The sequence below is a fragment of the Sphaerodactylus townsendi genome, linkage group LG07 (assembly GCF_021028975.2).
Source record: "Sphaerodactylus townsendi isolate TG3544 linkage group LG07, MPM_Stown_v2.3, whole genome shotgun sequence".
Classification (NCBI taxonomy): domain Eukaryota; kingdom Metazoa; phylum Chordata; class Lepidosauria; order Squamata; family Sphaerodactylidae; genus Sphaerodactylus; species Sphaerodactylus townsendi.
The window spans coordinates 75,991,484-76,009,473 of NC_059431.1; the positions used below are offsets into that span (position 1 = coordinate 75,991,484).

General features: G+C 42.9%; 1 protein-coding gene across 1 annotated transcript in view; it reads left to right on the top strand.

Moving 5' to 3' along the window:
• Positions 1 to 17,990, top strand: part of LOC125437006 — a 35,810-nt gene that overhangs the window by 11,121 nt on the left and 6,699 nt on the right. The window contains exons 5-9 of the mRNA XM_048504378.1: positions 2,955 to 3,067; positions 6,502 to 6,582; positions 10,445 to 10,567; positions 12,487 to 12,579; positions 16,923 to 16,983. Coding sequence (XP_048360335.1) covers positions 2,955 to 3,067; positions 6,502 to 6,582; positions 10,445 to 10,567; positions 12,487 to 12,579; positions 16,923 to 16,983 — 471 coding nt within the window. The remainder of the gene's footprint in view (positions 1 to 2,954; positions 3,068 to 6,501; positions 6,583 to 10,444; positions 10,568 to 12,486; positions 12,580 to 16,922; positions 16,984 to 17,990) is intronic.

A 17,990-nucleotide genomic window follows, 5' to 3' on the forward strand; every position in this document is an offset into this window, starting at 1 on the left:
GTTGCATGTGGGCAGCACTTTTGGAACCACAGAAAACTACACAAACTCCATAAAAACCTATTCCATGTATCTTTTGGGAAACACCTGCACAAGGGTGGTTAGAAGCTAGCAGAGTAACCACTTGCCAATCATGCTGTGTGTAAGGTTGTCAGAATAATCCACTGGGCAGGGAAGCCTGGCCCTCCCGCCTGCCCCGCCCCGATCCCAAGGTAAGGCATGTGGCGCAGAATGGAACAGGAGTGCAGAAGTGCCCGGGTTGCTTCCTTTGGGAAAGCAGCAGTGGAGGAGCATGGTGCGTGGGCTAGTCTTGGGCACTCTTTTAAGTAGATATGTCCCTGCAACAACCTTATGTGGTAGGCTAGGCTGAGAGGAGAGACTGGCCCAACATTACTCAGTAAGCTTCCATGACTGAATGGAGATTCAAACCTGGGTCTCCCAAATCCCAGTCCAGCACACTACTTGGTCGCTTTCACCTGCTTCAAGAAAAGGGCAGGTAGCCTACTGTGCTATCCTATGCAGAGTTATTTCATTTAACTCAGTGCGCACACACTGGAATAACAGCATAGGACTGCATGGCTAGTTTCCTTCCCATTTTCAAGTATAGCATATAACCTTTCTGTGTAGGTTAGGTTGAGAGAGTGTGTGTCCAGCAGTCACTTTATGAGCTTCCAAAGCAGAGTAATAGTTTGAACTTGGTTCTCCTAGATCAGTGTTTCCCAATCTTTTCGACATCGCTGTACCCTTGACCTCGCTCTTCATATCTCAGGGTACCCTTGAGGTTTATTTGATTTTTTCTGCATTTTTTTAGAGTTTTTTCCATTTTTGGCCTGTAGGTGGGAGGGAGGGGCAAGCAGGGGGAAGGGAGGGGAGGGGAGGGAAAGCAGCATTGACAGCTGCGTTGTTTGCCTAAATTTGGCATGGATTGGGGGGATTTAAAGGGAGAGCTCCCTTTAAATCTACCCCCCCCCCATCCACACCGAATTTAGGCAAACAAAACAATGCTGTTTTTCATTGTTTAAAGAGAGCCCATGAGGTTTCTACCACCCCCCTTCAAAATTCATTTGATTCTGGTGGGGGGGGGGGCAGGCAGTAGTATTGTCATGGTACCCCTGGGACATGCTCATGGTACCCCAGGGTACCACGGAACCCTGGTTGGGAATCACTGTCCTAGATCCTAGACTGAAAAACCATTATATCACACCAGAATTTGAAAACAATAAGCACCTAGATGGGTCTTGTTGGAGTCAAAACACACATATTAACACAGCAGCAGATAAATATAACTATAAATGATAGGAAACAATGCTTACAAAAACGAGGTAAGTATAAACACAAGGAAAACAATGCTCACACAGTCCTAGTGAGTGACAGCAAATAGCCCCTCCCTGGAGCCAGTCAACAGACAAGAGTTTTGTCTAATCCAGCTCAGGCTCTCTTAAACTAATATAAAACTGGAGATCTTACAGCTGTGTTCTTAGTCAGATATTACTGACATTGAGAGGGATAAAACATCTCCCAGTGATCGCTAATTAGCTATTGTGGAAGGCACATACTCCCGATTTTAAAGGAAGGGGAAACAAACTAACAGCTGCTCACAGCCTTTGGGGTGGAAAAGTGAGTTAGATACAGAGGAGAATTGTGGCACACCACATAACTCTTTGACACGAACTTCCACATTTCTACTACATTGCGGTTGAACACTAGAAGGTAGCTGGAACTGGGTGAGTTATGCAAATCACCTAATAGATGCTGCCAGGCCTGGCCATGATTCCTCCTGCCAAGGATGGATTGGTCATTAGGGATACCAGGAAACCTCCTGGTAGACCAACGGCATACCTCCCACCCAGGTTGAACCAAGCCTGTAGTAAAAAGTCTGTATCTGGTCTCTCCAAGCTTTGTATGGTATGGGGAAGATGGCACCCAGCCTTCCCAGATGAGGAAGGTGAACACTTCAACCACCCAGGCTCTCACAAGGCAAAGTAAGGGAGCTGGCACTTGACCTGCCTAAGCCCTGCACAAAGTGAGGGAGCAGGTACTCACCCAAGATGAAGGGAACAGAACCTTGTCAATTGGAGGGGCATCTGGACTTTGGAAGGTGCTAGAAGGTAGGCAGACTGCCTCTTTCTTTCTTTTCCTCCCTCCCTCGCTCCCTCCCTCTTTGAGGGGCCAGGCAGGCAAAGGAGCAGCCCTTGTCTAGGGCTGTTTTTCACTCCAGATCTTCCCCTGCCTCCTCCCTCAAAGGCCAGCGTAGTCTGGAAATGGCCCTGCCCCTCCCTTTTACTGCCAGAAACCAAGATTTGAAGGTTGGCAATACTGTGTGATTGCCTAGCAAGGAGCACTGAGGACATTCATTTCTTAAAACTTCAGGCACAGCTTCTATCACTGGGAATCAGAGGTGGAGCTACCAGGGGAATGGGGGGTGCACATTGCACCGGGCGCGTGCCTGGGGATGGAAAATCACTCCCTGCCCTGCCCCCTGCCCCCGCACACTTACGTTCGATAAACAGTGCAGGCTGGAGAAGCGGCCTGTTTTTTTCAGGCTGAGAACAGACTGGTGGAAACTACAATTTCCATGAGACCTTGGGGCTTGCAAGGCCTCATGGGAAGTATAGTTCCCATCAGGCCATTTTGGCTGAAGGGAACTGGCTGCTTCTCCAGCCTGCACTGTTTATTGAAGGTAAGAGTGTGGGGTGGGTGGCGCTGCAGGGGGGGGGGGACAGAAAACATAGAGTGCACACCGGGCGCTCTCTGGTCCAGCTATGCTTTTGCTGAGGATAGGGAATTGACCCCCCCAATAGGTTTTTTGTTTGTTTTAGATTTCAGATATTTTTGCAAAGGTGGAGTTTTCATGATTATAGGAAGACCTGTCTTGTATGTTCATGGCTACAATCTCTGGATTTAAGTGTCCACAGATTTGACCACATTGAGAATTAGATATACTGATTATATTGTAGGTCTTCTGAGTTCTCCTAGAATACTGCCTCATGACAACCAGCTGGGTGGATGTCTGTCCAAAGAAGAACAGTCCTACATTCCATACAGATTTGCTAAATTATATATTACCAAGGTAAAAAAACAATGAAAATAATTTGATATGTGCTTACCTTAATTGATATGTCAATAGTAATGCATCAACTGATTAATTTAAACCATTTTTGCATACAAAATGATATTTCTTTCCATTTTCTCTGTTATGTACTTTCACTCAGAGCAGATCTAGTAATGTTAGTCTTTATAAATTAAGAAATTATCTTTTGTATTGAGAGATTTATTAGTTTCTGTCCTGTATAAGTGTCTGTTCCTAGATATACACCACTTAAATAACTGGTGAGATGTTTATAACATAGTGTTGTTCCCTGTGACAGTTCTGCCAGAGAAAGTCTCATTGGAGTTTGCACTGATGGAATCCTGGCTGACATCTAATATACATAGATGTTTAAAGTTTTCATGTATACCAGAAATTCCAAATATATTTGTCCTGGGATCAAATAATTATATGTCCGATGAGAATGCTCAGATTTATATTTTCTCCCTTAGTATGATCCATTCCACACAGTCTAAATAAGACTTCCTGGGGATGCTAAAAACAGTGTCCTGGGGAGACACTCCACACAGCTTTTCTTCCAAGTCATCCTCAGGATGCCTTATTTTAGCTCATCATCTTTTTTGGAGAACACTTGAAAGTGTACCGAAGCCGCCTGCAAGTCCCCTAAGTCTCCTGCCTGGCTGTGCAGAATGCATAGCTTGGGAGGCATCTTATGTGGCATTTATTGATTTAAAAAGTGTCTTTGACTCTCTCCAAAGGAATATACTTTGGGGGAAACTTAGAAAGCTGCAGATGGAGCCTCGTTTATTATTTCTTATTTAAAAAATTCATTCTGATAATTATAGCCAGGTTAAATATACAAACAAAGGTGAATTTATCTCCGAAATTCCCGATCAATACTGGTGTGAGACAGGGATGCATTTTGGCTCCACATCTATTTAATCTATTCCTAAATGATTTAGCACCAGCTCTCAATAAAATCAATGGCCATCCACCAAAATTAGACACCAGGGACACCCCTTTGCTACTCTATGCCGACGATACTACCATTCTTTCATTCCCTAGAGTTGGCCTTCTAAGATATTTACAAGCTTTTCACAATTATTGTCAAACAAACAGATTGGTTATAAATTACCTCAAATCAAAAATTATAGTTTTTTCAAAAAGCTGGAAGCTACAAAACTGGAAAATTGGAAGTAACTCCCTATCCCAAGTAAAGGAGTTTAATTACCTGGGCATAATATTCCAATATAACCTACGATGGACTTAACACAAAGCAAAACTAATCAGAACCGCCAATTGCTCCTCCATTCCAATTACACAATTTTTTTTATGCCAAAGGAAATCAAATTATTCCAGCTGCCTCCAAAATCTTTGAAGCAAAAATGATATCTCCTCTATTGTATGGAGCACCCTTATGGGTCCAAGATTTTGAGTCCAATATAGAAAAAATTCAGTCTGTTTTCTACAGAAAAATTCTGGGAATTCCAAAATGCGTTCCAAACTCAGTAATATACGCGGAACTGGGTGTACATTGTGTGGAAACAAAAGCGTGGGTTACTTTTTTTAGATTCTGGCTGAAAATATTCTTTAAGGCAAAAGAAAGTTCGCTCCTATCCTACTTTAAATCTGACCCACTGAGTACAACCTGGCTAACTAACCTAGAAATTAAAATAAAAACCTTGGGCTTCTCATTGGAATTTTTCGAATCTTTAAACAATGAGTATATTTTTAGGCTCCTTAGACAAAGAATCTTTGATGTGGAACAGCAAAAGCTTCAACCCTCACAACCAGCCGTTTGCTCTCCTGAATCATTAAAATTAACCTTTTTTCATGGCAAGATGGCTCAATATTTTTTCAGTCTTGACAACCCATCTCAACGCAGAGCATTTATGCTGGCTAGGCTTAACTCCTTCCCCTCTAAAGTGATGGAAGGACGATATCAAGGCATACCAATCTCAGAGAGAAGGTGTCCATGCCCATTAAATGAAGTGGATTCAATCCAGCATATTCTTCTAAACTGTCAGTTCTACTCTTCTCTACGTAGTATTTATATTACTCCACTTCTTAAAACAAAACCTAGCCTACCTGCAACATACATAGTATCTTATTTACTAAATGATCGGTCCCCTGAAATAACTCTTAAGGTTGCAACTTTCTTAGCAGAAGTAATAAACAACAAATGTTACCAAAAACCTGAGCTTAGGTAGTTATATAAATTACAAATACACGGGCTTACATGTGATTTAATAAAATGACAATTGTGAGCCGTTCCCTAATGTAAATGGATTTTAATTGTCTGACACTAAACGATATATTATATATTGGATGTTTTGTATATATAATATTTTATTACAACCTGGATATTAGACTATTTTGTACTTATGTACAGAATTATTGTTTGTAGAGATTTTAACTTATGCCTAATAAAGGTTTTGCTGTGCTGTGCTGTGCTGTTTCTAGCTCAAGCATTTAGCTCTCTGTCAGTTTCACCCTCAGCTTCTGTCTGGCATTTTGAGTGCAGCTGAAGGGATTCTCCCTGCTTCCATTTGCTGAAGATTGCCCAGGACATTTGCTCTGCGGGCTCCAATCCTGGGCACCTGTTCAGCCCCAAAAGTATATAGTTATACTCAGCTGGCCCTGCCAATTCCTATGAGAGTTCAGAATTATGATAACATGTTCCTGGTACTATTTTATGGGGAGGATGAACTGTCATCCACTTGGAACAGAGCTTTTCAAGGAGGAGGACTTTGGATTTATACCCCACCTTTCTCTTTTGTAAGGAGACTCAAGGTGGTTTACAAGCTCCTTTCCCTTCCTCTCCCCACAACAGACACCTTGTGGGATAGGTGGGGCTGAGAGAGTTCCAAAGAACAGTGACTTGCCCAAGGTCACCCAGCAGGAATGTAGGAGTGCAGATACACATCTGTTTTGCCATGCTACAATATGCCTCTCCACCGGCAGAAATTATGCCGGTGGAGGGGACCGTTCGCACGGGCGCGTGCAAGCGACCCCCGCAGAGGCCAGCACAGAAGAGGCGGCTCCGCACGGAGCCGCCTCTTCTGCGTCCCCCCCCCCTCACCTCGTCCTCCAGGGTCGGTCTGGAGGGCTGCAGGGACCCGCCCATGCTGCCCTCTGACCTCCAGGGGTCAGAGGGCACCATGGGCGGGTCTAAGCAGCCCTCCAGACTGACGCTGGAGGACGAGGTGAGTGGGGGGAATGGGAAAGCGGCGCCTTCGGCACGGTGCGGTTCACACTGCGCCGATGGGAAGGCGGTGCTTTCCAAAAACCTCCCTCGGGAAGGGAGGTGGAAAGCTGCCTGTGCAAACAGCTCCCCAGGGACCAGTGTTTTTCCGTCCCTGGGCCGCTGTTTTTGGCCCCGTGCAGAAAGAACCTATGGGAAGAAAATGTGATTGTTATGCTGAACTGATAATTTCTTTTTATCTTCTTGACAGATTGTAAAAGACATGTACCAGATGAAAATTGGCTATGTGAAGGTAATCAAAGAACTGGAGCTTGTAGGAAAAGAAAACCAGGTGACTTTCATAATGAAGATAAGTGTTCTATTGTTCCAATTTTTTTTGTCTCAATATACTGAGCTGGTCACAGGATTATTTTAGGAAAAATTGAGAGAATTATGTTAGCCTCTTTGGTTCCCCCATTTGGGAGAAAGTGGGGTGAAAGTGAAGTAAATAAATACAATTGTAGTGGACCTGCAAAAGAAACTCTAAGTTTTTATGAACCCCCCGTCCCCCGTCCCCACACACTATTTTTTTTTGAAATATAGTTAATTTTTACTTGTTTTCAGGGATCTTACAAAAATAGGATCTGATCAGATGCACAGTTAGGCAAACTGAAGGCAGTAAAAATGAATGGTCTTCAATGTTCCTAAGCTGTATCAGGCTAACATTCTGCAATAAACGATTGACTTTAATTTAATTAATTATTTTGAAAACTAATTTCCATGGTTCTTTCATAAGTCCTAATTAATCTATATGCTTTTTGATGCATCATACTCACCATTCAGGCTGCCCTTATCTGAGTTACAAATCCACCATAGTGCTCTTGAAACTTTAAACACAGGTTTTTCACATGAGATGCTAGCTCCCTCTGGTGCCAATTTTCAAGAGCAAAAGCATATGCATTAGAAGAAAGGATACAACTTAGTGGAAATAACTCACTAGAATTTCCTTCAATTTTATGGAGTACAGAGGCACTGGGGAAGAACAAAGAACCAGCAGTTGGAAGATGAAATAGTGACGGATAGAGTTCTGCCTCCTGATATCATGGACTATCTCTTCCTTCGGAGCCTTTAATAGAAACTTTACACACACTTAAATGGTATTTCCCCCCTTCAAATTTAGAGATCTAGTTTCTCCTCCTCACAGAGAATGGCAGATCTATGACATTTTTATCCTACCATACCTCCAAGCAAAGTATGCATTATTTTTCCCACCACCAGTTTATCCTCAAAACAGCCATCAACTTTATTATTGTTGTTAATATTATTATTATTATTTTATTTCATTCAATTTTATAAGCTGTTCTCCACATTAGACAAATTCAACAACATAAAATCCCCATATACCCATAAGGGCTAGGACAGCAACAATAGCTAATAACCTAACAATCAAAGAAGGGGTGGGGGGAGGAGGGGAGAAACCAGCTGAGTTGGAATACTATTGCTTCTTTCAACCATAGGTCTAGCAGAACAACTCTGTTTTGCAGGCCATGCAGAACTGTGATAGATTCCATAGGGCCTTGTCTCATTGGACAGAGCATTCCACCTGCTGAGGCCAGAGCCAAAAAACCTATTGGCCTAGTCAAGGACAGCCAGACATTTTTGGGGCCAGTGATCTCCAGAAGGTTATTTGCTGAGCACAATGCTCTCTAGGGATATATCATGAGAGGCACACCCACAGATATGTCGGCCTCAGAACTTGTGAGGTAGTTTAGGTAAGTGATCATCCGCCCCAAGGTGAATTGAAGATTCAGCAGGAATTTGAACCTCAGTCTTGTTTACACCACTCTAATCACTACACTGTCTAAGAACGTAGGGTGCTGTTGCCAGAGTCGGCAATACTGACCTAGGTGAGCCAATGGTATGGCAATATATGACAGTTTCATGTTTTACGTGAAGAGGAACACCTGTTCAAATTATAATTATTAGGCAAATATAGGCAGATAAGTACCACTGCTATTTGACACAGATAACACTGAGGAAATAGTGTCATCAGAATTCAGGTTGAGTCAGATACAGTTACGCTTTCACACAGTTGCTGAATGATAATTTCATGGCTTGAAGCGTAATGTTTTTTAACATCAGCCCTCTATGTCATGCCCAATACATTCTAATGCCTACTGTATTAAACCTTCATAAAAATACAATCAGAATTTTTGAAAAGTTTTGAAAATTTTCCTAATTTCTCATTGTATTATTTCTAGTGTTTTTGTGTGGTATTGTTACAAAAGAATACCACAGTAGTATAACCAACCAGTTGTACTGATGGAACCCCTTGTTCAAGCTTCTTTCCACCAGTGGAAGAGCAAGGATGGGTGATTTTACTCCTCTCTGCAACCCCCATGACATTTTGTCCACAAAGTTATTCCTCACCAGGTTTTCAGAGGTCCCAGAGCGTGCTGAAGAAAGCAAGGGGGGAAAGATGCAGATGAAGAAGAATTTGGATTTATAAAACCCTTTTCTCTCCTTTAAGGAATCTCAAAGCAGCTTACAAACTTCCCCTCCTCTCCCCACAGTAGACAATTTGAGAGGTAGGTGGGACTGAGAAAGTTCTGAAGAACTGTCACTAGCCCAAGGTCACCCAGCATACTTAATGTATACAAATGGGAAAACAAATCAATTTCACCAGATAACAGTCCACCTCTCATGTGGAGGATTGGGAAATCAAACCTGGTTCTCCAGTAGGGGCGTACCAGCTGAATGCAGCCCATTAAGTCATGTGGGGTGGCAAAATCGCCCACCACACACCCCTCCTTTGCCCCCTGCTGCACCCACCCCCACCCCTTGCTGTCAATCATGCCATCCTTTTAACCACCATCAGGTCCCTGCCCCCTTTCTAAAGACTAGCTCATCCCTGCTGGCCCAGCTTCATTTCCGGAGCTGCCCCTCCCCTGCTTGTTCTGGGCTCGGGATTGCACGCCTCCAAGCTCCCAGCACAGCCCACACCTCCCTCTCCTACCCAGGTGAGCCTTTGGCCCCTCTCCCTCCCTTGGGGTTAGGAGGGGTCAGCAACAGCTTCAGGGGCCGGCCACATGCACAGCCCCTGCCCCAGCACTGTGGGCATGGCTCATGCCTTGGCCCTGCCCGGGGCTTCCCTGAGTGACATAGCTGTCCCAGCTGGCTCTTCAGCCTGTCTCGCAGTGGGGCTGTTGCATGCCCTTTCCTGGATGTTGCACATGGTCTGGTATCCTCTCCTTCCCTTGTGGCTCCTCCCCATTTCTATCCAAAGGAAAGGGGTGGGGAGCTAGAAGGTCCCTCTGAGCCCCTCTGTCTTGGCTAGCCTTCTTTCCCAGGGACTCAGCCTGCTGTCTCTGGCATGGCTGGGGTGGAAGCAGAAGGTGGCTGCCCCCACCCTGCCCTCTGCCCCTTCCCTGCCCAGCAGAGAAGTTCCCAGGAAGGGAAAGAGAGCGAGACCAGCGGGGACCTCAGGGCACCCAGAGCCACGCATCACGCCAGGAATGGCCAGATAGCGGTGCAGAAAGCCAGCAAAGAGTGAAAACCCAGCCCGGCCCTCCCTGTGCCCCAACTGGACCACAGATGAAGCAGTAGTGCTGCTGAGAGAGAGGCAGGGTGGGCAGGACCACCCAGCAGCCTGGAGCCTCACAGTGCTGATAGCCAAGCGCTCTGCACCGGCGCATACAGCCAGCCAGGGAGGCTCCCTCATTGGTGATGGTGGCTCTTTGCAGCAAACCCCTCCCCATGTGCCAGCCAGAGATTCAGCCCGCCCACCAGCAGCCTGCAGCCTTTCAGAGTGCCCTGGCAGGTGTCCCAGCAGTCCCCCTGAGGCGCAAGTTCAGAGAGGGGCAATTTCAGTTCTTGCCCCTGGTGCCATTTTCTGTAGATATGCCCCTGCTCTCCAGACTAGAGTCCACCGCTCTTAACCACTACACCACACTGTAGCCATATATGACCATGCATTCTTCTGTTCATGGTTCATAAAATCCATCTCCATTTATTTACGCAAAACCATCAATGGCATTTTTCAAACTTAATAAGGGTGATACTGGTTCGTAACGTTAACAACAGAAGCCAGGCGACCATAACATTCATGTTGTAAAGAAAAAAACATGATCCAAAGATTTGGGTTGAAATTATTCATTTGTATGTTTAGTTGCATTGAAGTTAGCTTATTTTCTTCTACACAATATACTGGATAGGAGCAAGCCATAATGGCCCTGAAAAATCAATACAACAACAAAATGAAAATCCTGAGAGTCCACCTAGAAGCCTATCAGAAGCTGATAGACAGGAAGAACCAAGACTGGCAAGTCACAGTGAAGGTAAAACAAGAAATATAGGCACTTTGGATGAACAGTCATCAGTGTTATATGTATGCGTCATGAGTTACTTCCTACATTTCCAAGGGGTTTAAGAACTCTATTGAAGATAAGGTCATTTATTTGGCATAAAGCCTCTGAAACAAAATTGTGCTATTTTTGCTGCACTAACTGCTAATTTGTTCTTTCAGCTACTTTCAGTTCTCCTTATTATGAAATTAAAATGTGAACTAATTTGCACAAAACATTTTTATTTTGTGATGAGCTATAGTGATTATCACATGAAACTCAACACCTTCACAAAATTACAGGCAAGGATTTCAAAATAGCAACCATCGGCCAGTACATGGAGTGGTTCATTACAGTTCTTTTTGGCTTGTAAGGGAAGGGAAAATTTATCGACAGTGCATGACTATTCTATAAGGACAGGGCACGACATGCTATGTTTGTTAACACACAGTGAATAGATTTTTTCACATTTTAGAGAATTGCTTAGCTGTTTATTAGTACGGAGGTAATGCCATTGAGTAGTATATAGTTCTGTGTAGAGATATATCACAAATCATGTGCTTGTTCCATCCATGAGGATTCATGGGGAATAAATATGTGGATGTTTTCCCCGCATTTTTCAATATTGTGGGATTGCTGAACCCTGAGGGTAACTAAGCTAAATAGTTCTACCTCTTTTTTCTGCTGGGGTTGCAGCTGTTGCCAAAGCTACACTTTTAAAAATCTGCTCAGTCAATCAGATTTCCAACAACCATTCAGAGGCCCTGCTAGCAAAAGCCCCACCTGGCTCTGCTCACAATTGGTGGTCACCAGGACAGGTGTCAGCAGGCACCATGGCATCTACTCATACAGCCCGGAAACCACACAGCACCCAAATACTCATACCATGTTGGGGATCATTGCTTTAGGAAAAAGGTTATACCCCTACAGTCATGTCTAGCTAGCACTGGCTATTCCCTGCAGAACCTTCTTTCTTCTTTTTTTGTACACAAGTATATTCCAGCATGAAAAAGGTAATTGTTACCTAACCTATCCATTCCTATGAAATGGAGGGTGGTGGAGATGCATGCCTTGCACAGTCAAGCCTTCTGTATGCTGTTAGAAATGCTACCCAGCTCTCTCCCACTCCGTTTTCTTTCTTTTTCTTTTTTCCTTTTTCCTTTTTCTTTCTTTTAATTAATTGATGATCAACTGTCCTCAGTAGTCCATGTCTCACAGCTATAATCAGCACGCTCAGTCTTCGTGGGACAGTGGGTGTCTTTTTTGTATAATTATAAAGGAACATTTTCCTGCATATCCTAAAGGTTGTTCCAAGTGGGAAAACCCACTGTGTAGGCTGTTGGAAGTTCTGTTTTGCTGCTCTTTTAATAGGCACTCAACTATTCAGTCTGCTGGAGAAGAAGTGAGAATGTATTAGATCAGGACAAATTCACACTTCGTACTACAACCACAGTTATAGCAATAACATTGTGTCTTTAATAAACTTCTATCTGCTAATATTGGTACATTAATATCTGAACTCAACAATCATTTGATAAGCGCATCAACATGGATATTTTTAAAAAGCATGCCAAAAAACAACCTTGCCATACAACTTTCTGTTTGGAAACTGAGTTAGATAAATGACCCTCTGGACTAAATCTAAGGCTTGTGTTCTCAGGCAGCTTAAAAAGTAATAACAGGAGTCATTTATTGATTGATGAATTGAACAATTTAGCCCTTACTAGGCCTCTAGATATCAAATCAAAGGTAGCTTTAAAATTGACATAGACTGCAAAAAGGGTTCATTCGGTAGCACACACATATTTCTCAATTAAATACTGTAAAATTAAGCAGTGATCCATAACTGATCTTCCTTGTCTAAAGCCAGCCTGTTCTTCTATAACATTGCATCTGTATTATTATATATCCAGAAACTGGAGGAAGAAAACAATAAACTAAGCCAAGAAAATGAAGAGCTTGTCAACCAAATAAGATTGCAAAAAGAGGAATGGGATAATGAAAAGGTAATTCAAAATTTGAATGGCTCTTTTTTCTTCATTTGGAAGTTTGTAGATAATTTCAATTTTCTTATTCTGAGAGCCAAAATTGTATTGGTTATTGCCTTTACTATGTGACTCATGAAGTTGAATAGATTCTACACACGTGTAGATTATTTTAAATGTGATTATTTTTAATGGGAGCCAGTATGGTGACTTGGTTAAGAGTGCTGGATTCTAATTTGGAAACCATGTTTGATATCTCACTCTTCCACATGAAGCTTGCTGAATGACCTTGATCTAGTCACAGTTCTCTCAGAACTCTTTCAGTCCCACCTATTTCATAAAGTGCCTGTAGTGGGAGGGGAAGGAAATGTGATTGCAATCTACTTTGAGGATTGTTGCAGTAGACAAACGTGAGATATACAAACCTGGGATTATGATGATGATGATGATGATGATGATGATGATGATGATGATGATGATGATGATGATGACGACGACGACGACGACGACGACGACGACGACGACGACGACGATGACTCCTCTCCTATCATTCTAATGAGTGGTCTGAAATAGGGTGTGCAAAAAAGAGAGGTTGGCTTTGTAATAAGGTTTATAGCTGAATCAGATTTATTCATATCAAATATAAAACTAGATGTAATAGGAAATCTGACTGCCTCTTCATCTGAGATTAAATGTCCAAAGATTGCAACTCTTGCACAAATTTCAAGCAGGCAGATTAAAACGAATCTATTCTGTGAGCAAGTAGAAAGCTCTCTTGCAAAGCAGAAATATCATTCCATACAGCCACGCTGCGGGGGTGCATCGGCGTAAATGACGCCGACACACCCCCCCGGGAACGTTCGCATGGACGGTCCCAGTAGGGGTGGGGAAGACGGTGCAGCCTGCGCAGAGGCTGCACCGTCCCCCGAATGCCTTACCATCCCTCCGACCTTCCGGCGCGTCGCCCAGGCCAGGGGACATGCCCCCCAACCCTGCGCGACAGCTCTGGAGTCACAGGGCAGGGGGGGCGTGTCCCCTGGCCTGGGCGATGTGCTGGAAGGTCGGAGGGCTGGTAAGGCGTTTGGGAAAGGGAGGAAATGGCACCTTCCAGCCGTTGCCGTTCACACAGCAGTGGTTGGAAGCCGCTATTTCCGAAAAACCTCGCTCCCTGGAAAAACCTCGCAATAGCAGCAGCGCCTCCCATGCAAACAGCTCCCTAGGGATGGTGTTTTTTGCTGTCCCTAGGATGCTGTTTATGGCCCGTGCGGAAAGGGCCATAGTATGAGTTAGCTTGAGGGTGAGCTTTTTTCTTCTTTTTCATATTCTTCAAAAATGAGATGATAGTGTACCTGGGAAATTATTTGTTTCATTTTCCTGCTCTCCTCCTAAGCCTTTCCTGCAATCCAGTTCTTTCAGCATTTTCCTCCACTTCCTATCATCTTCCTATCCTGGAGACTGATGACACTTCTGTTTTTTCCCCCAAAAGTACCATTAGTCCTATGTAGGAATCACCAAAAACCTCTACGGTTTCACCATAGAGTTTCTACCAATTTCTAGATAGACAAAACATCATTTGAGGGGATCAGGAGGTGAATACTCCCAACCAGTCACCTTTGGAGACAAACCCGAGAGAAGCAATTTGGTCAAGTTTTGAGTGCTCACACTAATCAGCTCCAAGTTTATGTGAATATCTTCTCACTGTGGTTTCTTAAAGGGCAGAAAAAAGGCTAGCAGGGGCGAGGGGAAGAACTCCTTCCTCCACCCCAAGCAAAATCAGTTTCTGTGGCTTTTGAAGTTACATTTTTGAAGCTGACATGTGAGCCCTTAGACTCCCATGGTCCAATTCTTCACCACCATTGCTTTCTCAATGAATATCTTAAACAGTAGTAATGCTACTTAAGATACCCCTATAGCCAATGCCTAGCATGAAGATATGTGTCTCATAGCAACTGGCATGCTCTATTTTTTTAAAAAAATTAAATGATTTAAGGGATGGGAAAGTTTTTTACAAAGCCAACCTTCCTTACTATCTGAAAAGAAACTAAGTCCCCTAACAAAGAAGGATAGCAAATGCAGAGTTTTCAGTGAAAATCAATTTAAGTGTCATGACCCCCACTGAGATGGCTCTGGACCAGGGTGTTGCCCAAAATGGTGGGGAAATTAGCTGTAGAGCACAAGGTCGCTTAGTATGGCTTTAAGGAGCGTTAGGTAACTTGATCGATATATATTGCCTGTGTATATGGGTTTCAGCTCACCATAAGAAACCAGCAGAGAAAATAAATTGTTTTTAATGGCTTTATTGGGAAAATAAGAAATGGAATAAAAGAAATTCCCACTCACCATCATTCAATTACTGGGGTAAAAACACACACATACAAGGTTTCCTAGGAGAAACCTCTCTCTCTCTCTCTCTCTCTCTCTCTATATATATATATATATATATATATAGAGAGAGAGAGAGAGAGAGGGGGGGGGGAGATTATATTTACCAGTCTTGTATTGGATGTCCAGGAGACAGAGACCTAATGACTAGGTTCTGGATTATCAGTGCTGATGGAACAATATTATTGAGCACCATGGTGGTGGTTGATAATATTATACAGTACAATGTTAAAGATACTTATGTAACCAAAGGTTGGAAGTTGGTGTCATAATAATTTGTTAGTGAAAGTAAGAAACAGTTAATATGTTTATTGAAACAAGATTTTGCTTTTAATATAACTTCATATAATTTAAGAATTTAAAAATAAAAAATCCCATCTCTACTAATTACATAGTCTTCTTGTTTTCTAAAGCCATAATCTAATCACAAATGCCCAAGGTTCCTGGATTTTCTGAGTTCATGAGATGAAATGTCAGATGGGCCTTCAGATGTTGAACTTCCTGAAACTTCAACCTAATCCTAGGGCATCATATTTAGGGGAAGAGGGTACAGAATAAAACACTTCAAAAACCTGAATCCACAAACCCCACCTTTAGTAGCTTCTATGAGCTTCTTTGTCTATCCAAATAGCCAGAGGCAAAAGGGCAAACTTCCAGCTTTCCAGGGATTACAATTAAGACATTCATCCCCTGCAAGGTAGACAATTTGCAGAGTGAGTTTCATCTAACAGATTAATCTGATAGATATACGGTCTAGAACTGGAATTAGAATGAACCCACCTAAAGACAAAATAACACAAATTATGATTAAAGTAGTTTTAACGTTGTGCAAGAATATATTCAAGAGAACAAAAATAGTAAGGATTGAAATGATAAAAGCTAAACCAGAAAGGACTAACATACAGTGAAGTAGCACTGGTTCTAAAGGCAAGATTCAAGATACAAGATGTGACCATTCTAGCTGTAATCCTTCAGCTTCACAAAAGCCGCTTTATCCAGAGCAAAGTCTGAAGATGACAGAATAGCCATAATGCAAGGAACAAAGAACACTCTTGTCTGTGTCTAAATGGTGAATCAGGGAACCATAGCAAAGGTTCCCAGAAGCACACTTTTCAGGCTGAAAATCGTAAACTTTATGGGCAGAAGATTTGAGGTGGCCAGGGCACTGACTGTATCAAATTCATGCCTGATGATCTAAGAGAATCACATAACTCAGTTGCTAGCCAGATGACCTGTGGGTCAGAGTGAAATAACAAGGTAGGATTTATTCTGCAGCCATAAACCCTCATGGTGACATAGTTTCAGCAGTTTAATTAATTGCAATGTGGCACTGCAGTTCTGTGTCCTTGGCCTAGGAAGGCAAGCTTGAAACCTTGGTCCTTTATCTCAGTTTCAAAAGGTCTGAGCTTTGCTTTATTGCAAGCACGCAGCACAGTTAAATTCAACTCTTATTATTTTAATCTAGGCCTTAAAACCTGAACCAATGTTTTTAAGAGGAAGAAACTGTATAGTGGAACTTAGTTTGTGACATTTCCTCTCAGTGAATATTGAGACATTTAAACTGTTCTTCTCAAGCCATAAGATATATTTATATTTGAAAACGTTCATCCATCAACAGCCTCTTCTCTAGCCTTCCCGACCCTACTATTACCATATCTGGAGGGAGGAAGAAAGGCATGATAGCTTAAGCAAGAACACTATTCTGAAGAGGCAGGAGCTGAAAAGATGTAATCTTTAGTCACTTTGCAGCAGTCACTTTGCAAGATAATCTTCAGGCAGTGGAACATAGTATGTTTTTTTTCTCATTTCCAAATGCCTCTCCTAAAATTGAATATATACTTCTTAATGCAATGTTAGTGAGATTTTTTTAGTCAGGGCCAGCTCTCTTCCACAGGTTTAGAGTGGATTGAAAATCATGTCACTTTTTAAATGTTCCATGAAGCAACTGAAGGTACTCATTTCTTGCTTTTAATCTTTTGCAGGCTTGTCTACTCAAAAATGCCACTCAGAAGTTAGACTGTCTTTATACCCAGCATACCTTAAGTAAGTCTGATATTATTGCTTTAGTTAATTAGCAGTCTTCCCATTATTCATTTCTGTACTCATTCTTGGAGCTTCATTTGCAGTTCCATCTAATGCCTAAGTTTTCCCTGTGTGCTTTTAATCACATTATAATTGAAATACACAGAACAAGTTGCTCCTGGAACTTCCCATGCATTTATATTATGAGTAGGCTGTAAGTATGCACAAGATTTACAGTCCAGTTTTGAGGGCTGCTGTGACACTGTTGACGAGTTGCCAATGTAATAATGACAGTGCTGGTCAGCTCTTTAAGGATATTCATCAGGGAATAACAATATCACATGTTCCTCCACAAGGTTCAGGGTGCATAGTGAACACAATGCAGTCCATAGTATCCCTGCTAATCAGGCAGCAGTGCCCAATGATTTTTCTTTGAGTGGAACACAGGCACAGCCAATGTGACTGCTGCTCCTCAACAAAACTATTCACCACCCCAGAGCCGCAGAGAACAGAAAAAAGATGCAGCAACAGTACAACCCCAAAAGAGACACATGGCTTGAGTGTCTCCAATAGCTACAGTGGAAGGGCACCTACATAGTGGACAGCAAAACTTCCACTTCCTCTGTAAAAGAAACAAATGAGAAAAAAAGACAGAGGCTGGGCTTGGACCCACCACCCCTACACCCAAGACCACCTAACTTACTAATGGGCCAAGCAGACAGATGTGAAGGAGGGGCGTAGGAGGTTAAGAGCTCGTGTATCTAATCTGGAGGAACCGGGTTTGATTCCCAGCTCTGCTGCCTGAGCTGTGGAGGCTTATCTGGGGAATTCAGATTAGCCTGTACACTCCCACACACGCCAGCTGGGTGACCTTGGGCTAGTCACAGCTTTTCAGAGCTCTCTCAGCCCTGCCTACCTCACAGGGTGTTTGTTGTGAAGGGGGAAGGGCAAGGAGATTGTAAGCCCCTTTGAGTCTCCTACAGGAGAGAAAGGGGGGATATAAATCCAAACTACTCCTCCTCCTCCTC